Source organism: Mchenga conophoros, linkage group LG18 (assembly GCF_057382185.1).
Source record: "Mchenga conophoros isolate Kocher_MC1m ecotype Shallow Benthic linkage group LG18, M_conophoros_male_GT1.1, whole genome shotgun sequence".
Taxonomy (NCBI): domain Eukaryota; kingdom Metazoa; phylum Chordata; class Actinopteri; order Cichliformes; family Cichlidae; genus Mchenga; species Mchenga conophoros.
Window position 1 is genome coordinate 15,019,782 of NC_140543.1, and position 25,406 is coordinate 15,045,187.

The window sequence follows — 25,406 nt, forward strand, 5'->3', positions numbered from 1 at the left end:
AGCATTAGGATTTGAGTTCTATCCTTTGTGAATGTAAATGTGCAATAAACAATAAATATTTTAGTAAATCTTTGGTCTCTGCATCTTCCTTTTTTGTACCTTTATTTCTGTCTTGCACTACTACTACTACCACTACTAATAATAATAATGATGTGGTTTCTTCCAGGCGCTTGGTGGACACAGAAGATGAACTCAGTGACATTCAGTCCGAGTCGGTGCCTTCAGAAGTGCGAGACTGGCTGGCCTCCACCTTTACCCGACAGATGGGCCTGATGCTAAGACGTAACGAGGAAAAACCTCGCTTCCGAAGCATCGTCCACGCCGTTCAGGCTGGAATATTTGTTGAGAGGTAGAATTTGTTTGTGTCGCACAAAAACACTTCCACGATCACATCCGAGCCTGGAGCCATCATCCCTAAATAATTCATGGCCTATCACCTTTTATTTCCCCCCTTGCCAATCTATTATTGGTGCATCCAAATCAGTGTCACGACTTGAAGCAGTTCAATCAGCGTCTTTAGTTTGGCCTTGCATAACAAATGGATAGAAGACATGGTGTTCTAAAGCTGTTTTGTTTGCTTTTGTTTGTTAAAGTAGTTCAAAGTTTTGTGTAATTTAATGAGGAATAGTAAATAACTGAGTTATGCAGAGGCTCGAAACTTATTTTAAGTCACCCATTTTATTGCACATGCTGTTTGCTTTTGTTTGTGTCTGGATAGATGATATGTTGATGTGTAAATTTGATATGACATAAGTCTTTTTAGATGAATCATGAAAAACATTTGAAGGCAATAAGGCAAATACTAAAATGCAGTAATAGAACTTTCTTTTGTACATAATTTAAGAGTAGTTATTAAAGCTGGGGGTTGGCAACATGTTTTTGGCACTACTAGACAAAAAGATCAATAATAACCTTTCAGCATATAGTAATTCAAGTGGTCTGGAAGGGAACTAGTGCCTCTCCTCTGGTCATTGTTTACAATCTTTAGATAATCAAATCATGACAGGAGACTTTGACCGCAGGTCTTTTTACTCTAGTTCAGATGAAGACGTATGAGGTGTCTAAAAAGCAAAAAAGACTTTATAGTGAGAGGCAGGGGTGCAGGTTAAGTAGAATCCTTTACCGAGGGAAATAGTAGTTCTTTGTAGCCAAAAAAATAGTTTGAGACTTTACTTTTGGCAGGTGTAAAGCTCATATATAAGAGGCTCTTAGAATAGATAAGCAAAAGCTGGAGGAGGAGGGTTGTCTGTTTTTAGGTTTTTCTTTATTTACATCTGTTGGTGCTTTAATAAATACTTAGGTATACAGCAGAGGGAGGAAGGATTCAAAGCAGTAAAGGTGAGAGAGGCAAACCGTTTGGCATATTTATTATTCAATTACTATATATATACATATGTAAATAATATATTTTTTCTGTCTTGCAATGTAAATCTCTGGTATATTATTGCTGATAGGTGATGAAGTTCTTACTTAAGACTGCCTTATCTGAACGTGTGAGCACCAAACTGAATGAGAGCGACTGACAAGTAGGAGAGAGAGGAAATAATTCAAAATTTAAAGCCACACTCTTTGGTTAAAATTTCAATCTGCTGGAAATGTGTGTGCATCCTTGGAACGCTGGCTCTCTCACCTGAGTCAACAATACATCATCAGTTCCTTGGCAAGCCTGGCTAAGCACAATCATTCGGAGAGCTGCATACAGCTCTAGGCTGTGCTTTATCACACAGTAACATGCAACATGTATTTGTTTAAATCAGTAAGCCTCTAACATGTGAGTTATAATCTTTCTTAATCTGTTTTACAGTGAAGCCATATTGGAAAATGGAGGATTAAAGTGAAAATGTGGAACAGCGCGGTGCACTCTGAGCTGTCCACTATCTGTATAGATATCTGCCGTTCATTACAACTATTGTGATGCTAAATTTGAATCTCTAGCATCTGTTCTTATTCCACTAAATTGCGAGATGCTGAGCACCACACACTAATTTTGTAGCCATCCAACTGAATCTAATGACTCGTTGGTCTCATGGGGAATTATGTAGCTTGTGTTGCAGCTTGCAATGAAGTAAAACCATATTTTATCCTCATATGTGAGGATAAAGCTTTTGCATGTAAAAAAAAAAAGAAAAAAGAAAAAAAGACTAGCTTGCAAAGCATTTACCTCTTCTCAACCTAACCTGTCTAATATAGCTTCACAGTGAGTTGTGCATATTTGAAGCTTTAGGGAAACCAGCAGGCTGTGGTTTGGGGTTGGTGTAGTAACCTCTGCTGTTTGCACTCAGCAGTGCTTTTCATTTGATGTTTTTATCTCGTTCAAACAGGATGTACCGGCGTACCTCCAATATGGTGGGACTCAGCTACCCGGCCTCTGTCATATCTGTGCTTAAGGTATTAACGTGCGCACTCACATTCAAAAAGAAACATACGCATAAGGAAAAGTTACTTGGTGCACACATACACGCTGTGAAAATCGACATACTCTGAAATATTTATATGAAGTGGACTTTTGGCACCGTTTGTTTGTGTTGTGTGTTTTCCTTTTGTGTTGGTAGAGGATGAATAAGTTGTTTGACAAGGATGGTGTCATTATTTAAATGTTTCTCCTTCATACAGAATGTTGACAAGTGGTCGTTTGATGTCTTCGCTCTGAATGAGGCCAGTGGAGACCACGCACTTAAATTCATATTCTACGAGCTGCTCACAAGATATGATCTCATTAGTCGTTTCAAGGTAAAGCCCCAAGGAAATAATGTACCACCTGAAACTGATATGTGGTGGTTTATGCCATTAAAACAAGAAAAACTATTCAGTATGAGTAAGAATCTTCACTGTTCCTTATTTGATGGATGTGGGCACACTCTCCTCTCCACCTTAGAATAAGATTATCTCACTAAATTTTAATCATTATATGAAGGGGGCTGGCCACATTTCATCTCAACTGATAGTACATCATTCAAGTCACCAGATATCTTGGAGAAGGGTTTCCTGTTTACATTTTCTTGTTGTTTTGTCTAATGTCAGATCCCAATCTCTGCGGTGGTGTCATTTGTTGAGGCCCTTGAGGTCGGATACAGCAAACATAAAAACCCCTACCACAACCTGGTTCATGCTGCTGATGTCACACAGACTGTGCACTACTTGCTACTCAAGACTGGCATGGTGGTGAGTAAAACATGGACAAGTTAGGTAACATAATGTTATACACATACATACAGTAACCTGCTAAAAAGAAACAAGCAAAAATATTACCTCTTGCCTTTTTTTCCTGGGTATATCATTGCTGCTCCATAGATTTTGCTGCTTTTGCTGTTTTTACTATCAGGTGACCTATTTCACTTCTTTGCACCGAGGTGACTTTAGGGCGTTTCTGATGCAGCATTTATTCAAAAAAAGGAATAAAAAACACTAGCCTGAGTTCAAAGTCCCTAACCAGCCGGCTGCCCCCGCTTCCAGTGTTTTTATTTAATCACCTTAATAAGGTGGCTGCGACAGCTGTCGACATGGTATGTTTCTCTGGGCAGTGCCTTGCGGAGAAAACCACATTACTGCTAGAACCACAGGCTCCTTGGAGAGCAGGTGAGGGACATCTATCATTTTGCAGGCCCTCCAGACTCCATTAAATCAACAATCAACAGGTCATTCATAAAGCAGACCCATGAGGAAATACAGTGAGTGGTGGATCAGCCATCATGCATCCACCCTGTTTTTAATGACTCCTCCACCCCCCACTGTTGATTAGTCACCAATATCGACTGGGCTTCCTGAGCTAAATCCCCACTCTGTGTATGTGAGGGCACTCAGATGCATGCACATCTTAGAGGGGAAAAAGCCCTGATTACAGTGTGCTGATTACAGATTAGATTTTAGATTTTATAGATGAAACTAATGATTGATTCACTGAAAAAAAATCCGCAAATCCACCAATAATATTAACTAATTATATATTGAAGAGTTGTTATCGATCTTCCTCACTGACATCTTGGCCAGAAATGAAATAAGATTATCTCAAACTATTCCTGCAACAGTGTGCTGCTGCACTGACATTATCTTCTTTGCTGTAATCATGAATCGCACATCAAACAGCTACAACATGCCCCAAAAACACACATAGGAAGGTGTGATGTGTAGTCTCACCTTGTGACACTAAACTTATAGTAAACTTAAAAAAGAGACTTGTGGGTTTTTTTTTTGTAATATTTGGTGACATATGTGGAACAAAGCAGATTGACAGACCGTCACAGAGAAACTGAAACCAGAAGTGATGAAGTGAGAGTTTAAAATGCAATTTTCAATAGAGCTTGTCTTATCTGAAGTTTTCTTTTTTGCTTTTCTAACCTTTTCCTCTATCTCCTTCTTCCCATTTGTTTCCTTTCATCCCTGACGGTAATGTATTTCTCATGCCGCATACTTCTCTGGATCTTTTATATCACTTTTCGCCTCTACATTTTTATGGCTTGGTGTTCTATTCCCTGCGTCTCTCTTTTTTCAATTCACTTGCTTCTCATCTCTCTTCTCTAATTTTTGTCCATTCTGTTCATTACTTTCCCCACCTCCTTTTCCTGTCAATGTCTGTCTTTTCCATGTCGTTACCTCTTCTCCTGAACACCGTTCCCTCTTATATATCCGTCTTAATGCCCTCCTCATCATCATCCTTACCTCACCCCTCCTTTTCCCTCGCTCCCTTGTCCTCCTCTTTTCTTCTTCTTTTGCCTCCAGCATTGGTTGACTGAGCTTGAGATCTTTGCCATGATCTTTGCGGCGGCGGTGCATGACTACGAGCACACGGGGACCACAAACAACTTCCACATTCAGACAAGGTAATGGATCATTAAATCATAAATGCATGGCACTGACTCGCCCGATCAATGTTTTCATTTGCAGCAAGAGGGCTTTACAATCACACTGTGATCGCCTGCAGTGCAGTAATAACCAGCCCGGTTGGGAGTCCAGATGAACTCCAAAACTCATCCTCTTGAAAAAAAAAAATCTGTTCTACAAAACAAGGAATTGCTCAGCATTTTTCACTCTTGTCAACTTGAAAGAAAAACATTTACCATCATTTGGAAAAAAAAGGAAAAACAATTCACAGGACTCTATATACAGCTATGAAAAACTAAGTATACCATTACAGCTTCTATAGGACTTAAGATAAGTAGCTGATAGGTGCTGATAATAAAATGCATTTGATTAATTGATCATCAGCAACTGTGACCATCTCTGTAAAAGCAGAAGTTTTGGCAGCTTACAGGTCTAAAGCATTTAGGTGTTTGTTAACAACATGTTACAATCTTCTGAGTAGTGGATGCCCCAGCAAATTAACCCCAAGGTCAGACCTTGCAGTGCTAAGAGAAATTTTGAAACCCCAAGACAATATCAAACTCACACAGATATAATGTTAATGTTCCTGACGGTACAGTTGGAAGAAGGCTGCAGAGTTGGAATGGTTGCCAGGAGAAAACCTCTTCTCTTTTTGGGCCTGAACAAACCCAAAAACATCTGGAAAAGTGTTCTTTGGACAGATGAGACCAAGGTGGAGATGTCTGACCACGATGCAGAGTGTCACATTTCGTGAAAACACAGCATATCATGACAAACACTTCATACTAGCTGTCAAGCATGGTGGCAGAGAGGTGATGATTTGGGTTTGTTTTTCAGCCACAGAACATTTTAGGGCAAAATATGGGCCTAAAATCATGGGGGTGTACTTACAGTCCTTTGAAACTTTTTTGGCATTTCACCTAACACAACAATTAAAATCTATTATTATGAGAAACAAAATTATTTCTTTTGACCAGTGCCCTCCTATTTTTAGGATGCATGAACGTCATTTTATTCATTTTGATTTAGAACCTTAGAAGAGTCAGTGTTCCTTAGCCTTTCAATAAATAATGAAAGTTTTTTTAAAAAAAATATGTTAGCTTTGATGCAGGTTTAAGTAAATAATACCCTCCACATGTTATTTCTTTATTTTTTCTGTTTATTCTTTTCATTGTTTTTCTGTTGCATTTGGCAGGTGAGAGTTCAACCAAATTTTAGTCTTTGACCATGTCGTATTGGATTTGCCAGGAAAGAAATATGTCAGATCTTTCACTAGTTACCAGACTGCAGCAATAGCTTTGTTGTGCACTCAGTGTTTTGAGCACAGCACTCTTTATAGTGTCATCAAGCTACAGTTTTTGAACTAAAGTAAAACAGAAGCAGCTAAATGAATCTCAAGTAGGCAACCAATTTGGATCTTTGATTTTGACTAGCATCTGCAAAAATGTTTAAAGGATTTAGTAACATCTGTGGATCCCTCATGTGTTTTCTGAGCTGTTTGATTTCCCTGCAATAGCCCAAGAAAAGAGTTTTCTTTCTTTTGGACTGACAGGTCAGACACAGCTATCCTGTATAATGATCGTTCAGTATTGGAGAGTCATCATGTCAGCGCAGCCTATCGCCTGCTGCAGGACGACGATGAAATGAACATCCTCTACAACCTTTCTAAGGATGACTGGAGGTCAGTAACACAGACAGAGAATGATAGGAAGGGTGCAGGATAGGTGAGTGACAGCAAAGGGGATTAAAAGTCAGATGTAAAAATATCACATAAGAACAGACAAAGCATGAATAAAACCAAGCAGAGCGCACAGGTCAAGCAGTCTCACAATGAACATCTACTCAAAGTAAACTGAGCTCCTGTTTTTCCAGGCTACTTATACACAGTAGAAACACAGAGTCAAAATCAGCAAAGCTGGATTACCTCCAAGGCTCAACAACTTTATAGAAATGGAACTGTTATATGAAGATAGCTCTAATCTGATTACATACAGCATAAGCTACTGTCAAATCAGATATAAATAGTTCTCAAAAACCGCCTTCATCTAATTACAAAGACTTCAAAATAAGTCAGCTTTTATTAGCCGCAGGTTTGACCGTTTTTTATGCTGCACATGGCTCACGTTTTCTCTCCTTTTTTCATTTAGAGAGCTGCGGGCTTTAGTAGTGGAAATGGTGTTGGCTACAGACATGTCCTGCCACTTCCAGCAAGTTAAGGCCATGAAGAACTTCCTACAACAACCGGAGGGGTCAGTTGCCATTTCCTTCATTACAGTTTATAATGTGCGCCCTTGCCCCTGCAATTTACATACCCATTACCCCCGCTATCAGCCACCATTTACTAACCACCTGCCATTTACAACCTAATTAATCCTGCCCCAAAGGAGGCACATGGAGAGAAACACTATAAACAGGCCTGTTTTATATCAGGTGGACCTCTGGAATGAAAAACAAGGGAGGATTTCTGTTGCTCTGGTGTTGTTTACTCAACATAAAAAAATTAAATTCAACGAGTCATTTGCTGCCAAATAGTACCAAATGTCGCACATTACACAGTGCAGGTATTCAACAGAGAATTACCACGGTGCCTCTCAGGCACAAACGCAGCTTGCTTCTCTGTGCTGGACGTCTGCAACAGAGTTACGGTGTAGTCACACCAGATTTGGCAGGGTGAAATTTATTTACACACTGTGGCTAAAAAAAAAAGAGCCGCTGCCAGAAATTGCTGGCAGGTTTGTTGGCATGCCGTCCTTTTGCTACTGCTGATGAGCTAGCAGAAAATGTTTCGTTTTCACAGAAAAAAAATATAGCACTTCCTTTGACAGAATTATTGTTGTGCTGCTTGTATTCTTTAGCATTAATGCTCCCTCACACTTTACAGTCGCTAATATTCTCTGGGTGTTATACTTTGGTAAAGAATATCAGAAATCCTTTGCACAGCAGAAGATATGAGCAGAATCAAAAATGGAGAAATTAAAAAAAAGGAACTTCTCAACTGTTTCCTCTCTTAAACAATTTAGACAAGAGGAAGACAAGAAGAGAAATTATCAATAACATCACCCAGAAACAATGAGGGAATAACACTCTTTATCTCTCTACCTTGCAATGTTCCCCTGGGAATCCTTGAATCCTGGCATTCATGTGGATGTTATTCTTACATGCACCAGCCACCTAAACATTGTTACACACTATCTGATGGAAGCTTCCTCCCAAGCAGGATAATGTCCCTGATAGTAGAAAACAAAAACTAAAGTATCTAACAGAGCTGGTTCTCTCACAGACTGACTTGGCTGTTGTGAACTGCTGATGTTCACATTTTATATTCTTATCTCTTATTATGCCACAGGGATGCCTAACTGACACAAACTAGGGAAAATAAATGGTACACAATTTCATCCCAGAATGGAATAATCATAAAAAAAGGAAAAGAGTAAAATTAAAACAAAGTCACTTATGGGATAAACTTTCATAAGTGCATTCCCAAAATCTAATACAGACTACAAAATGAAGTAAACTTGTCAAGAAGGCTACCATGCAATCTCTTGTGTATTTTTTTTATTTATGTTGAACCCATACAAACCTCATAGATTGGCAACAGATGTGATGTAGCGTTAATGAGGCGAAGTGGGAGCCAAAGTAGGGCTACAGCTCGCAAGTGACCTTGCAAAGACGCTGTTTTTTAGGTTTTTAACTCTGGAAAATATCCAGAGAATAAAGTAAGAAAATGTCAGGAGTTGCCCTTTTTCAGCAAGACTGCGCACTTAAGATGCGTTCTCACTACTGCAAATACTCTGTTTGCTTAAGGCAAAGGGAAATGTTTGGAGAGACCGTGCAAGAGGAAGGACACGTGACGCCTTTTGTGAATTCAGTAGATATTTGCCTGCTCTGTTCTCACATAGGCTTGGTCGGATATTATGTGGGTGTCGTACTAAAGGGGTTGTATATAAAGGCCTGTTTAATATCCAATCTCACTGCGATGGACACCTTAGGTTTGTACCTCTGACAGTTAATATCAGGCTGCTGTTCCTGAGTAAAAAATGACTCGAGCCACAGAGCTGTGAACCAGTGCAGAGAAAAGACCCACACATAAAAAATATGGATGGCAAATTATGCTGAGGTGGTTCTTAATGTTATCCGAGAGAGAATGGCTACAACTTTGCTTCTCTTTAAAATTCTTGCAGTGAATCTATATAAAAAACAAAGTTTAGGCCCTGCTTTGCTTAAACTAAATGGTAGTGAATGACGTTAGATATGTGCCTGATTCATTTAGAAGTTCTACATAATACTCTGTTGGTATTTTTAAGTGCATTAATGGTGTGCATCTTTTTAAGCACTTTAAGCACCCTAACACGACTGCAGTGACCGATAACTGTTGTACATGCAGACACTGAGCTGAAGCGTGCATACAGAAATAAAAACACTATCAAGCAAACTATCATGCAATGTGATGACTCATCAGTGCTGATGCAGCTGCCGCATTGACAAGAAACATGTTGACCTTCAGGGTATTCTTTTCACCGTGATAATGCCGAGCACTTATCTGAAAATTACTCAGAAGGCACTGATATGTAGATAAGTGGCTTCCTAAAAATATATATTGGTATCAACAATATTGTGTTCCCTGTATTTGTGAATATAACTTGAAAATTGCTGACCTGAAGGTAATCGTCAAGGGAGAGTATTGGGTGCTCACACACACACGCACACACGCAAGCATGCACCAAAATAAGAGATTGCAGTCTGCAGGGAGCTGTGATGCTGAATAGACTCTAATGTGAAGTAATTCAAACCAGACTGCTGCAGGCCTGCTTAGAGTGCACTTTAAGACCCAATCTGCCACAAATGGAATGAGGGGAAAAAACGTGAGCTAGTCTTTTTCACCTCTGTTTAACCTCTGCTATGCATGTATTATTGTGCCTGCATTTTCATGTGACTGCCTATTTTCTATATGCGTCTGTTCATGATTCAGTCCGTTTACCATGAGATTTTGATATTAGGTTGCGATTTCTCTAGAGCTGAGATGATCTTCATACTGTGTTTTAATGTGGAAGTAATATGAATGAAGAGGACTTTTGGATGGCTGGATGGAAGACTATACAGATAGACACATAGTGCTGGAGGTAGGGGGTTCCTTACTGTAATGAAAATAGTGCATTTCATCTTTTTGAGTACTGAAAATTAGATTTAATGGAAATGGGAGATGGCCTGTGTTTGTATAGCGCTTTCCTAGTCCCTAAGGACCCCAAAGCGTTTTACACATCCAGTCATCCACCCATTCACACACACATTCACACTGGTGATGGCAAGCTACATTGTAGCCACAGCCGCCCTGGGGCGCACTGACAGAGGCGAGGCTGCCGGACACTGGCGCCACCAGGCCCTCTGACCACCGCCAGTAGGCAACAGGTGAAATGTCTTGCCCAAGGACACAACGACCGAGACTGTCCAAGCCAGGGCTCAAACCAGCAACCTTCCGATCACAAGGCGAACTCCTAACTCTTGAGCCACGATCACTTAAGATAGTTATAAATACAAAATTATACATGTATTGTATGTATTGTACTATATGTTACTGTGATACCCATGATTATGTCTTTGTGATCTAAGAACTGTGACTGTGTTGGTCACACTTTTGTGACCAACACAGTCATCACTCAATTGGCCGTTATTTTGGCTTCAAGCCAATATCTGTAAATCCTTGTGACTGCACGTGTGGTCAGCCCAGAAACAGAAAGACATAAAAACTCAAATCGACTACAGACTACGGGCTTTCTGGATCATGCTACATTTGTTATGTCCAGGATCACATTATGCTATGATTACACACATACACACAGACCCACAAGGTGCAAACAATACCAACTATGTTATCGCATTTAGTAAATAATCTACGTTTAAACAACAGATATGCAGTCATACTGTTTAAACACCTGCCACACTCCTCACAGCCGCCTTTGTAGTAGTTCTCACTACAGTTGGTGTCTCCAGGACCTCGTTATACTATGATTGCACATGCACACACACATAGACACACACATACACACACTTGAAGACTCGCAAAGTGAAAACAAAACCAGTTTTGTTGTCTTGCTGTCATGTTGGAATAATGTTTTTTTTTTAATATTCTAAGTGACTGGGGATGAAAAACTAAACTCAAGCCAGTGAATGTGCAGTAAAACATAAAAGACAATAAAAAGCTAACCTGTCACTTAGACTGAATTTCTTGTACAGACTCATTTCTGGACAGCTGCAGACTCTTGTGCAGCTGTGCCAGGGATACTTACCGTTATTGGCATTTTCTTGCATCTTTTCTGGGGTCTTTCATTAATCTTATCCAAGATTAATCTGCAATGTCTTTGTAACAACTTCTATTTTTTTTTTTTTTTTGCCAGGTTTTTGGCAAAACCTGAAGCTGGAACTTGGCAGATAAAGTACAGTGGGGCAAAAAAGTATTTAGTCAGCACCGATTGTGCAAGTTCCCCCACCTAAAATGATGACAGAGGTCAGTAATTTGCACCAGAGGTACACTTCAACTGTGAGAGACAGAATGTGGAAAAAAAAATCCATGAATTCACATGGTAGCATTTGTAAAGAATTTATTCGTAAATTAGGATGGAAAATAAGTATTTGGTCACCTCAAACAAGGAAGATCTCTGGCTCTCACAGACCTGTAACGTCTTCTGTACGAAGCTTTTCTGTCCCCCACTCGTTACCTGTATGAATGGCACCTGTTTGAACTCATCATCTGTATAAAAGACACCTGTCCACAGCCTCAAACAGTCAGACTCCAAACTCCGCCATGGCCAAGACCAAAGAGCTTTCGAAGGACACCAGGAAAAGTATTGTAGACCTGCACCAGACTGGGAAGAGTGAATCTACAATAGGCAAGCAGCTTGGTGTGAAAAAATCAACTGTGGGAGCAATCATCAGAAAATGGAAGACATACAAGACCACTGATAAGCTCCCTCGATCTGGGGCTCCACGCAAGATCTCATGCCGTGGGGTCAAAATGATCATGAGAACGGTGAGCAAAGATCCCAGAACCACAAGGGGGGACCTGGTGAATGACCTGCAGAGAGCTGGGACCAAAGTAACAAAGGTCACCATCAGTAACACACTACAACGGCAGGGAATCAAATCCCGCAGTGCCAGACGTGTTCCGCTGCTGAAGCCAGTGCATGTCCAGGCCCGTCTGAAGTTTGCCAGAGAGCACATGGATGATACAGCAGAGGATTGGGAGAATGTCATGTGGTCAGATGAAACCAAAGTAGAACTTTTTGGTATAAACTCAACTCGTCGTGTTTGGAGGAAGAAGAATACTGAGTTGCATCCCAAGAACACCATACCTACTGTGAAGCATGGGGGTGGAAACATCATGCTATGGGGTTGTTTTTCTGCCAAGGGGACAGGACGACTGATCCGTGTTAAGGACAGAATGAATGGGGCCATGTATCGTGAGATTTTGAGCCAAAACCTCCTTCCATCAGTGAGAACTCTGAAGATGAAACGAGGCTGGGTCTTCCAACATGACAATGATCCAAAACACACCGCCCGGGCAACAAAGGAGTGGCTCCGTAAGAAGCATTTGAAAGTCCTGGAGTGGCCTAGCCAGTCTCCAGACCTCAACCCCATAGAAAATCTGTGGCGGGAGTTGAAAGTCTGTGTTGCTCGGCGACAGCCCCAAAACATCACTGCTCTCGAGAAGATCTGCATGGAGGAATGGGCCAAAATACCAGCTACTGTGTGTGCAAACCTGGTAAAGACCTATAGTAAACGTTTGACCTCTGTTATTGCCAACAAAGGTTATGTTACAAAGTATTGAGTTGTATTTTTGTTATTGACCAAATACTTATTTTCCACCCTGATTTACGAATAAATTCTTTACAAATCCTACCATGTGGATTCATGGATTTTTTTTTCACATTCTGTCTCTCACAGTTGAAGTGTACCTCTGGTGCAAATTACTGACCTCTGTCATCATTTTAGGTGGGGGAACTTGCACAATCGGTGGCTAACTAAATACTTTTTTGCCCCACTGTACTTCTGACTCACATTCATTTTTTAAAGCCAGAAACACAAAAATGATCTCAATCAATACAATTTATCATGATACCTCCAAAATCAATTGGCTGCATTGCAAATGGTTATTTGTCCTTCTTTCCTTCTATCATTTTCTTTTTTCTTTAACAATAGCTTATTTTTTCATTTATAAAAACACACATACAAAACATAAACCATTAGACTTTTCAAGAAAACAGCCGTGATGGCAATTTTTAAAACTGCCTGTCTTCTCTCTCTTAGCATCGACAAGCCAAAGGCGCTGTCCCTGCTGCTGCACACAGCAGACATCAGCCACCCGGCCAAGACTTGGGACCTCCATCACCGTTGGACCACCTCCCTACTAGAGGAGTTCTTCAGACAGGTGAGTTCCTCTGTTACGTCAGAGTAACATGTTGGATGATGTTGGTACAGTGTATGGTTTAGTGGTAGTTTAAATGTATGCAGAGAGAACATGGCATGCTTTTCAGTTGACCTCAGACACAAAGGTCAAATTTACCCTCAGCTGGCAGTTTACTAGGTAGTCATGCTGAGAACTAATCAAACCTTTGGGGGAAGATCATGCTCTCCAATTTCATGAAATTCTGGAATTCAGGGTCATAAATCGGAAGTATATCGTTGCCATGATCAATAAGCCACATGTAGCTATCTATGTTTGAGTTTTTTATAACTTTGATTATATTTTGACAAACTGACACCTGTTAAATTTGCTGAATTAATTTATTAAAAAAAACCACCTAAGGTGTTATACATTAAAAATGATATCTTCCCTCCCCTTATGCCCAGCGGATTGCGACAGATGGATTCACCTCTCTGAGTCTTCTTATTAAAAGGGAGCTTTTCCTTCCCACTGTTGCCTTGTTCTTGTTGACAGGGGGTTGTCTGATTGTTGGGGTTTTCTCTGTATTATTGTAGGTTCTTTACCTTACAATATCAAGCACCTAGAGGTGAATTGAATATCTAGCGTGCAAGATTTATCGACTTTTAAATGCTGGCGTGAGATTTAAAATTTCTGAGGTGCTACTGCGCAGTCCAACAGAGCCTTAATGAAGACATGAGGTTGAAGAGAGGCATTGGAAATAATATCTTGAGATTTCTTGCTGATAGATGAAACACATGATTTGAAATGCAGTTTATTTATCTTTTGGTTTTAGTTATTGCTCATCTTTGTCGCTGGTGCATTGTATTAGTTTTTGGGTGCTATGTCAACAAAAGCGATTTATTCTTTTGATTCAGTCACACTCACATGAAGTGTGAAACACACTTCATGTGAGTGTGACATAAAAAAATGAAATATTAATATTGGGAAATAATGCTGTTAATGTGAAGCTTTTGCAAAACACTACCAACAAGAGAAATATGCAGTCACACCAGCAAATGTGTTTTTAAAAAGAACAACGTGCTCCATAGAAGATTAAAATGTACAGCGTGACAATGAATTTATGCTATAAATAATAAATGGCGTAATTGTAAATCTCATAAAGAAGGACAGACGTTTAAATGGTGCCACACTGCTTAAATCTCGTCCATTATTAATCCACATTGTTCCCATTATCAGTGCTATTGTTATTGTGGTTGCTTTCACGAGCCTTTTGTCTCTGGGGATACGAATGCCGATAAATAGCCTCTCCAAAGAACATTGCCTCCCGACTCCACATCTCATCTGTTTGTGACAAAACAGAGGAGAAAATGAAACACATTTGCGGCCCAAACGCACTCGGGGAGGGGCTCAGACGAATCCAAGGTCTGTTGATAGAAGTGTGAGCATATGGTGTGCAGTGGTAAGTGTGTAGGCAAAGATGTGTGTGTGCATGTCTGCAGGGTGCGTCGTATTTGCCCAAAAATATCAAAGACAGGAGGATTTTGACTTAAGAAGCTCTTGTGTTTCCAGGGGGACAAAGAAGCTGAGCTCGGGCTGCCGTTCTCTCCACTCTGTGACCGAAAGTCAACGATGGTGGCACAGTCACAAATCGGTGAGAGGCTTCCCCACCCTCACATAAACCATCTGCACAATACAGTACGCCACTTTTTTTTGGGAAAAACATCTTGCAACTGAAGGAATTTTGCACTGAGGAATGGACAAACATTTGAACTAGCTAGAACACGTTTAAAAGTGTAGAGGTTACATAGGCCAAAGGTGTATTTACTGTTTTCACAGAAGATTACTGAATCTATTGATATTTTTTGCATCACAAATTATTAAAAAGGCTAATTTTTATTTCGAGTAATTGAAGTCTGCCACATTTGAACAAGAAAATATCGGAAAAATGTGTAAAAGAAATAAAAATAAACCAAAATAAGCTATTTTATTCTGTCTCCACAGAAACACTAATCATATAGGAAACTGGCATCTATTTTGAAACAGCAGCTAATATTTGCTGATAAGCAGGCAGGTTTTGAGTTCCCTCTGAGGTTCACTCTTATTTCACTTTTGGTTCTATCATTCTCTCATCTTGACTTCTTTATTTGCTTCGCCAACAGGAATATTTTCTTGTACCTGGTATAGTTTTTAGTTAATTCTGTCCTTCAGACCTCCAACTAACTGGAAAAATCAAAGAACTGTCTTCTTTCTGTTTTTTATTGCTTTAGTTTTCCCGATAGATTTCTTACCCAGTGGCAAGGAAGAAAGGAAGGCTTATAGCCAACCAGTCTGAATGTGTCATTATTCTATAATTATTACATTGTGCAATCTACATCTACATCACACACTACATCAAACTGCTGTTTGCCCGTTTTACTAATTAACGTTAAAAAGATTATTATTTTTTTGCTCTGGGCTTCTTTTCTTCTTTTTAACCTTTAATAGCACAAAATAGACTGTGACTATATACCGCAGACATGCTAACATTACCTTTGCCGACGTCTTCATCTCCAGGATTCATAGACTTCATCGTAGTGCCAACCTTTACTGTGCTCACCGACATGATGGAGCGCATTGTCACGCCACTCATTGAGGAGGCCTCCCATTCCGGTTTGACTGGTTTCAGACGCTCAAGGTAAGCTGCAGTGGTTTCTCTCAGAGATCATTTAGGAATAAAAAAGTTTGTGCAGCTCAGTCGGAAAACCAAGCAGATGGAAGTGGGTGACTGTATGTAAATCACATTACATTTTATTCAACCAGCCTCGTCGATCAAGAATAAAAAAAACGTGCTGTTTTCTCTCCTCGTGTACCTTTCCAAGAAACTACTTGCTCAATGACAAGATTAGACCTCAACAACCCTGCTGCAATAACGGCATATCTAATGGAAGTATTGAGAACAGCAGATGAGTCTCCCATGAGTAATCCATTTCTGTGCGTGGAAATGTTTCCACCTTTCATCAAGCAGAGCTACACACCTTGAAATTGACATTTTAGGGATGCTAGTCGAGTTCACCTCACCGTCCGTGATCGAGAATGAGCTGTGGTGCTGGATTGGCATACACAAAAGCCTCTCGAGATACAAAAGGAAGCGATTTTGCCTTCACTGGTTTAATTAATTGGCTCAATACTTTTCCTCCGGCCTCGTACTCAATCACGTATGTGCAAGGCTTTCAAAGTTCCCAAATAAGAAAGTACATTCCGCTTGCTTTTTTGTTCATAATATTTAAACTATAACGAGAAAGATAATTAAAAAACTTTAGTCTGTAAATTGTTTAAACTTTATGTTTTGTTAAGTGGGCTCATTGCAAAATAAAGCAGTACTTGGGGAGTCTGGCTCTGCATCTTTTGTTGCACCTGCACATCAATATCATCCTCCCTGTTCTCCTCAACAGCAGTCATTAGCATCACTCAGTGGGCCTCTAGTCAAAGCTAACCGAGTGGAAATCTCAGATAGTGTTGCCACTTGTGCAGTCTCTTTGTCTACGTACACACCTGGGTGCTTTTGATTTTCCTTGGACTGTTTCTTCACACCGTTTATAGCTGCTTTCAATCACCTGTAACTATGTCTGTCTCGCTTCCTATGATTATCCACCTCTGCTTCTTCCTTGCTTTTTCAACACGCAGACAAATCTAAAAGCTCAAGGTTTTTTTTAGCTGAAAAAGAATTTTTTTTGACATTTATGGTCCCCAGAGACAGATTCCTTCTGACTTTTAAGATCCCATAGATTTTTTTTTTCCTAGGGCTAACGTCACTGACATTAGTAACTTTGAATTAAATATCTGCAACTATTAAAAGAATTGCAGGAAGCTGACGTTCTTGTACCTTACATAATAGATTTGGAATATCTTTTCTGATCCATTAAAAGGGGTCTTCCAGCAGTGTAGAACTGCAATTCCCTGCAGCTGGAGGTCTGTGACTTTTAGTGCCTATAATAAAAAGTCCCATTGTTCAGTCAGTCATGAGCACCTTCTAAATGCCCGACTTTTGTTTGAAAAACAGGAGCTTTCAAAGTGTGACATGATTAACAAATATGATGGCAGCAATTGGTACATTAACATGGAAGAGCAAGGTCAAAGAGTTAAAATGAACCAACCTGAAGTAAGTTCACAATCACAGATATGAACTAGGTCAGATAAATTCAAAACAACGATTCTTTACCCTCAAAAACCATGAAGCAATAATTCCGAGTAAAATGTAACTGTGATGTATAAAATCAAAGGTTCATTTATTCACATAATGAATTGTTAAGAAAGATGTCCTTGGTATAAACTAAATACTGTATACCAGGCTAATAGATGTCATCAGACCAGATTGCATTAAACTTTTTTTGAGTATATATTTTTTTATTGCGCTGCCCTGGGGTATTCTTTTTCAGTGGCACCTCCTCCTACTGTCAACTCCCCAAACTAATTTCTCTATATCACTACAGAATCACACACAGGCTGATGGTAAAAGTAAAGAAACAAATTCAAGTATGTGTTTTGCCACTTTGCCGCTCACTGAGTAGGCACATTGGTTTACTAATTTAAAACAGCTTTTGCTGGCTTGTGGTATTACAATTTGGTTATGATTTGCATAATCAGTCTTTCATCAATATCTCCCATGAAAGACCAGATGATCTACGCAATATGTTTTTTTTATTTGACTGAAATATCTGACATCTTTTCCGTTAGGAAATTGTTCTTGAAAACTCCTTAAAATCTTCAGCCAGTCTTGTGCAATGATGCTAATGCTTCCATTGTCTTAAACACCACCAGCTGCAGCCATGCAACTGCATTAACCTCTTTTCAGCAGATACATGCCCAGTGATGGTAAAAGTGGCCCGATTTCAGTCTCTCAGAGCTGCTTGAATACCTCTAGATACTTTATCTCTTGTTTACATTTTTCTTTTTTGTCTGTCCAGTCTGAACAGTATTAGTTCAGATGAAAGCAAAAGGCACAGTGTCAAGAGCATGGGCTCCGACAGCAGCTCATCGGGCCCGGGCTCTCTCCTGACGGTGGACATGAAGAACTTCAAAGCGTTGTGGAATGAAGAAGTTTATCAAAACCGAGAGAGGTGGAAAGCCCAGGCCGCTAAAGGTATAGTACAGTTCGATCTAGTGAAAATATGGTGATTTATGGCCATGGTAAATCTGATCTGTCCAAACAGATCATGACCTTCTCCACAGAAAATTGGCTTTAAAAAGCTGCACTGCTTTCGACTTATAGGGAGGTTTTAACTGGCCTGCACAACAACAGCATTGGTGGGAACATGATCTGTTGAGACATGATGAAATAATACACCACTGCTGATCAGTATGTCAGTGTGGATTAATTTGTATTTAATTTACTTCATACTACAGTAGCACAAAAAACATTAGACTGAAGCTACATATGTCTTGTGAGTTGGTGGAGACCAAAAACAGAGCTAAAAGAAAGAATGTTAGACTTACATTTAAAGTCCACAAAGTACAGCTCCAGTGTGTTAACAAAAACACTGTTTGTTAATCCTCATCTCGAATTTTCCTCATTTAAAGTAAAAAATAAGGAGTTATGAATATTTCTAAACTGCTCCCATACTCCATTTTACCTCAGAAGCAGAGGAAAGAGCTAAAAAGGAAGCAGAGGAGCGAGCACAGCAGGAAGAGTCGATGGAGCCCCAGGAGGTCAAAGCAGAATCCGAACAGCCTGAACCAAAGGAGGACAAATTGGAGGGAGAGTCGCCCGAGTCGGAAGAGGTCAGCACACCACCAGATGGTAACACAGGGAAAACAGAGCAGGGAGCACAGCCTGGGAGTGCCACGCACAAGAGCCCCCCACTGCAGAACGGTACTTCCTTTAAACTATGTAATCCCACAGCATGGCCGGCTTTTAAAAGACGTGACCTAAGGCCTGATCCTCTACATGTTGCAGTCAGTACATACAGTTTACTGACATGCAAACTTTTTCTGGGAGCTTAAGTGATCATAAAAGTTTGCAGAACATAGCTAACTTTTCCATGGAATTTGATATTGATCAGTGCATCAGTGTAGTCTTAGATTAACTTCCAAAATGTAACGTTTTAATGAAATCTTTCGAGTACATATGAATGTTTACAAAATATTTGTTAATTCCTAACTAGACTGGACCAAATCCCTCCCTTCAAAGTCAGAATAAAAAACTACCCACCCTTAAAGCAAATCATGGGATCTTTATGTCTCGTTTCATCAAAGCAGCACTCTGAAGTCCAGATACTGTGAACAGTATCCCATTTGAGATGAAAAAGCTTCACATCAGCACATATGAAAAGCTGAAATTAAAATATACGTGTCACTTGGACTGACTAATCAGTTTGATGGATTGTTGTAGCTTTTTAATCCAAGAATAGGTTTGTTATTGTATTAGAACAGAATGAGAAACACAAGGAGGATTTTTTCTATCCAATTTTTTAAATTTTGAAAAAAGAGAGCAAATGCAAAGTTCCTTTAATCATATTTTTAGCTTATGAGCATCAAATTTCCCCATTTTCATTTTCCCAGTGTTTGCTTCAAGTTTTAAAATATTATCATATTCAGTTTTTCTGACAGTATTATCAGCTTGTTCCATCTCTTTATACAGAGCATTACATTTACACTGAGCAAAATATTCTGTTTGGAAGTTGCAACTTTCCATCAGACTAAATTCTGTAGATTTGGGGATTGTACATAATTTAATGCTGCCTTCGTTATACAGACCATTCTGTGGGTCTGTATTTTAGAATTACTCATTGGACTATTGCATGTTTTTAAATGCTGATTTTAAATGTATAAGTACAGTCAGAATAGTAACACAACCATTTCTTTTTTCAGGAGAGCTGTCAGAAGGGGCCGAGTCTCCAGAAGGTGAAAAAGACAAAAACAAAGCAGTCGAGGGTGAGTGTAACCCTGCAGCCTGAAGCTACTGATAGAAAATAAAACTGAAATATCTTTATTTCCATCTATTTCTGTATGCAGGGCTGTGGAAAGTATTTGCCCCTTCCAGATTTTTTTTTTTTGTTTGTTTCAGACGTAAATATTTCAGATTATCAAAACTTTAATAATGGACAAAGACCACCTGATACAAAATGCAGTTTTTAAATGATTATTTCATTTTTAAGAGGAAAAAAAAGCTATCCAAACTTACCAGGCACTATGTGAAAAAGTAATTACCTCCATACATGTAGTACGTGTACATGATTTAACAATTGTGTATGCATACATGATTGCATGAATGATTGTGATTAACCACATTTTTTGGAAAGCATTCAGAGTTCAGTTTCACTACCCACAATCAGGCCTGATTACTGCCAGACCTGCTGAATCAAGAAATCACTTAAATAGAAACTGACAAAGTGAAGTAGGCTAGATCTCAAAAAGGAGCCGTGGTATGATTCTCAAAGGAGTCATGCCACAATTTAAAGAAACAGATGAGACACAAACAGTTTTTTGTCTGTAAAGTGTTACAAAGTGATTTCTAAGGCTTCCACAGTGAAAGCCATTATCCACAAATGGTGAAAACATGGAACAGCATAGAGCCTTCCCACGAGCAACAATGACTCATCCAGGAGGTCACAAAAGAACCCAAAACAACATCTACAGAACTGCAGGCCTCACTTGCCTCAGTTAAGGTCAGTGTTCATGATTCAACAACGCGAAAGAGACTGCAAAAAATGCTGTCGACCAAAAAATACCAACTTTAACTTTTTGAAAGGTTTTATTCCTGTTGCATCTGTGTAAAACTAACACTGCATTTAAAAAGAACATCATACCAACAGTCGAGCATGGTGGTAGTGTGATGCTCAGGAGCTTCTGTGCTGTTTCAAGACCTGGAGGACTTACTGTAAGTGATGGTACCATGAATTCTGCTCTCCACCAGACATTCCTGAAGGAGAACGTCCAACCATCAATTCATGCCCTGAAGCTGAAGTTCACTTGAAACATACCAGCAAGACAACCTCTGAATGGCTCAAAAGAGCAAAATGAAAGTTTTGCAGTGGCCTAGTGAAAGTCTGGACTTATATCAAATTAAGATGCGTGACTTTAAACAGGCTGTTCATGCTCAAAAACCCTCCGATGTGGCTGAATTAAAATAATTCTGCAAGGAGGAGTGGGTCAAAATTCCTGAAAGGTGGTGTGAGAGACTCATTGGCAGTTATCACAAATGCTGGATTGCAGTTCTTGCTGCCAAAAGCGACTCAACCAGTTTAGGGAGCAATTACTTTTTCACACAGATCTGGATAAAATGTTTTCCCTTAATAAATGAAATAATTGTTTAAAATCTGCATTTTGCATTTATTTGGGTTATCTTTGTCTAATAATAAAATTGTTTCAGTGATCTGAAACATGTAGTTGTGAGGAATGCAAAAAGAATAAGAACTCACCAAGGGGGCAAATACTTTCCACACCACTGTATCTCCCTTGAAATAAGGTAACTTACTAATTTTGTGAATCACAGTGTTGGAGTATTTGATTAGAAGATAACACAAATATATCATTTATTTCCCTAAATGATTAATATCTCTTTTCTGTTTGCCCCCAAACAGAGGTCGTGATGGAGTAAGTAAGCTGGGGAGTACCAGTGCCACTCTGTTGTCACTGTTGCTGCAACTTAAACCTGCTTTAAATCTTGCATGGGAGAACTCAGACTCACGTTAGAGAGTCATTAGTTGGACTGTGCCGCCCTCTACAGGACACTGAGAAACAGCCACCTTTGCTTCCCTGTCTTTATAATCAGCCATTTTTTTTTCTTTTCTTTTGCTTTTATCACGTTTCTGCTCCCAGGCTCTCACGTGCATTATTCTTTTCTTCCTGCTTACTGATAAAGCCAGCTAAGATGATTTAATGACCTGATTTTTTCTTTTTTTCTTAAAGTATACCATCGATTTACTTTTCTCCAAGTATGTTCAATAAGTATGTTTCACATAGCCACATACACGTAGCCATTGTACAAGTCCCACTTTGCCTCAGCAGCTCTCTTCATGGTTTGGTTATAAAACTGAAAACCTTTTTTTGTGTTTTTAAGCAGTCACATATTTTAATTCTTCAATCACAGACAAAACGCAGACTTGTTTTGAAATGCAGAGTAAATGCACATTCAGAGGGACTCTTATCTGCTACATAGCATGTACAGTATACGGACATGTGTACAGCACTACTGTTTTATTCTCACGTAAAACGCTCTACCCCTTTGATTTGGAAGTTCCTGTTGGGAGCTTCTTATGGCCGCTGAAGCCACTTTAGACACATTAACATGCAATCTTCACCACCGGTTGTGGCTCATTTTCCTCTGAACAATGCTTCCTTCCGTAGTGCTTTCCTCAGACATTGTGAAGTTTTAACACATTTGTGCTCCTTGCAGTCAGGAACATATTGTTGATGTCCTCTTTACTGTATATATTAGACAGTCTGTATATGTCTGGAGAAGGAGTAGAAATCTATCCACAATCCACCACAATTTTTGACATAGTTTAAAATAATAGTTGAAAACAATGGGAATGCCTCTTGTGCAATTTAAGACATATCACACACGCAAATCCATTCAAGTTTTTGTAAGATATAAAATTCTCTTTTCAGTACTTTTTTTTTTTGGTAAAACAATTTGTATTGCTCATGTCACGTATGAATCATGCCCTAGATGTGTTTTAAGATCCTCACAAAGTTTGTCTTCTTCTCGATGCCTTCTTACATGGATGAAAGCTGTAGCAAAATGTCAACATTGTCTGCTGAAAAATCTTCTATATGTATTTTTGTTTCCTTTTCCAGCACAGTTACATAACAGCAGCTTCACCTTCTAGGTTGTGGGCGTAGTGTTTAATGTACATGTTTACATTGTGCTCATACACCTATTAGCAGGCTGAATCCATCTGATGCATCACAGGCTATGAGTCCCCACTGTATCGCTTCTTGGTTGTTTGCCAAGGTTTTTAAGGCTTGTAATCTCGTGTACAGATGATGCAAATATTGCTTACTGTGCAAATGTAACATATTAAACCACTGCAATGCAGGTTCAGCTTTTACTATTATTGTAATACGTATAATTGGAAGAAAGGAAAAGAAGCATTGCGGCAGTATTTGCAGTATGATGGCTATGCTTTCTCCACAATAGTGCACTTTTATTTTATTTTCCTTGCATTCTTTTATTTGGAAATTCCCAAATTGACTGTGCTAAGGTCAAATTCCTGGCATTTAGCTGGCTTTTACAATAAGTTGTAAGCATACTATACATGTGTACACAGCTACTGATATGTATAGTATATATTATCCTGCGTTCTAAAAGGGGTTATTACCTTTTCCCCCTTTCATTTTTTTCATTGTAACAGGAACATCAGTTCTCTGGAGGGGTATGGCAGTTTTTCACGCGATGTAATCACATGCTGCTTTTTACCTAAAAAAAGGAAAAAATAAGAAAAGAAAAAACTAGAGTCATTGGTTATCAGGCCAACTGACTGAATGTGTGCCTCTATCTGTACTTCCGTTTTCACACCTTTCATCTGTAGGAAAATTTTGTGATGTCATTTTAATCTGTGCTGATCCGGTTAAGGTCAAACAAACCAGTTAATATCTTCCAACACACTCAAGATTTGAAAAACACACGTTGTCTCTGTAAAGTCAGCAGAAGTAATGTATTTATGATCGCATATTTTGCTCTATTTCATTTAGATGCGTTTATTCTGGCTGTTTTGTGCTGTACGTATGTTGTCCCTCTGTTGTTTTATTGTACCGTTTTGCTCCTCCTTTGTCTTGGAGGATGGATTGTCAAAAACGTGCGTCTGTAACATGTAGGGACTTCTTTTTGTTTCTCCTCTATCTGTGTCACTGTGATGTTTTCTTGCACCAACTTTGAAGTCAGAAAAATTCAAGAGATTCATAAATGTAAATTTCTATTCTAACAGTCTTGCCAAATTAGATTGAAAAGAAAAATTTATTGCATCCTCACAATAGGCTGCTTGGTAAAACAGATTATAGTTGCCCTACTGAGGGACCAACACATGTACAGTCTTGTAGTTTGCTCTACCTTCCACTAGCTACTGTGATAGCCTACTGTATGAATATGTAACAGGAATTTATACCAACCATAATAGGAAACATAGCTGTTATGACATGTAAAGACTTCTGAACATGGTGTTTTGTAATGTTTACTATGAAACAAATCATTTGTTGTTCATTTAATGCTTTTTTTCCTCCTTGTTTAGTCTGATTCACTCTATAATGACTGATCTCAAACTGTTGAAATGACTGAGGTTAGATGGGTTTGAAGGATTTGTGTGTGCGTGTGTGTGCGTGCGTCTTTGTGTGTGAGAAACTGCCACAAAATACTTAATGTGCATTTTCTGATCTCCTCACTGTGATCTTCTCTGTTGATGAGAGTATGATGAGATGAGTGTTTGTGGGAGAGAAACAAAAAGTGATGCAGTGGACTGTGTAAACCTGAGTGAACAATTCATTTTGAATCTATTCTAGTATTAGTTTTAAATGCTCCATCAGGCCAATACTCCTGATATGTTTGCTTTTATAAAAAGCATTCATAATATCAAAGTTAAATTGAGACAAAAAGGATAGGTGACATAAAAATAATAATTTTAAAGATGTTGAATTTCACTTTGTTCTGTACTACTCTCTACTACATCCCTGAATAAACAGACTGACTGAGTGTGTGTGTGTGTGTGTGTGTGCGTGCGTGCGTGTGTGTTGCTGTCCCATGCCGGCCAGGCGGCCGTGTGTGCCACCATGCTCTGTGACTGCACAGCCGTATCAATAAATCTTGATTCAAAGGGCTCAGATCATGTCTGCCTGTCTTCATTTCTGCAAAACACCATCTGACATTTTTAAAGATATAAAGATACTCTACATATTTTATACATAAGAGTATCTTTTTCAAGAAAATGACCGGAGCAATTATATATATAAAAGTCATTACTGAATCATGGTGAAAATTTCTTTTTTTTTTTTTTGGCCTGTCCCGTTTGGCTCTTTTGCCATCAGAATTGTTGTCTAAAGGCAAAGAAAGATGCCCAACGGATTTACTTTACCAAACTGACCATCCCAGCCTTGCCGTAATGGTCCATTTGATTCACCTTTTATTGTTTATTTTATTTTCACTTACTGAATACGGAACAGACTTGACTGGGGGAAAGAAGGGGAGAAAGAAAGAGGGAAAGAGAAACAGCTGAGAAGAGGGACGGGGGAGAAGGGC

The 25,406-nt window shown here is 39.2% G+C and overlaps 1 protein-coding gene across 7 annotated transcripts in view; it reads left to right on the forward strand.

Annotated features, from left to right (window-relative positions):
• The window catches only part of pde1cb (phosphodiesterase 1C, calmodulin-dependent b), a 115,312-nt gene extending 90,328 nt beyond the window's left edge, over positions 1 to 24,984 (forward strand). For all 7 annotated transcript variants that reach the window (XM_085253564.1, XM_085253565.1, XM_085253566.1 and 4 more), the window contains 14 exons: positions 167 to 349; positions 2,322 to 2,388; positions 2,614 to 2,730; positions 3,022 to 3,162; positions 4,717 to 4,817; positions 6,371 to 6,499; positions 6,966 to 7,067; positions 13,120 to 13,240; positions 14,768 to 14,849; positions 15,752 to 15,872; positions 18,142 to 18,317; positions 18,813 to 19,046; positions 20,045 to 20,107; positions 21,757 to 24,984. In XM_085253564.1, coding sequence (XP_085109690.1) covers positions 167 to 349; positions 2,322 to 2,388; positions 2,614 to 2,730; positions 3,022 to 3,162; positions 4,717 to 4,817; positions 6,371 to 6,499; positions 6,966 to 7,067; positions 13,120 to 13,240; positions 14,768 to 14,849; positions 15,752 to 15,872; positions 18,142 to 18,317; positions 18,813 to 19,046; positions 20,045 to 20,107; positions 21,757 to 21,773 — 1,654 coding nt within the window. In that variant the 3' untranslated portion in view covers positions 21,774 to 24,984. The remainder of the gene's footprint in view (positions 1 to 166; positions 350 to 2,321; positions 2,389 to 2,613; positions 2,731 to 3,021; positions 3,163 to 4,716; positions 4,818 to 6,370; positions 6,500 to 6,965; positions 7,068 to 13,119; positions 13,241 to 14,767; positions 14,850 to 15,751; positions 15,873 to 18,141; positions 18,318 to 18,812; positions 19,047 to 20,044; positions 20,108 to 21,756) is intronic.
• The last annotated feature ends 422 nt before the right edge of the window (positions 24,985 to 25,406 follow it).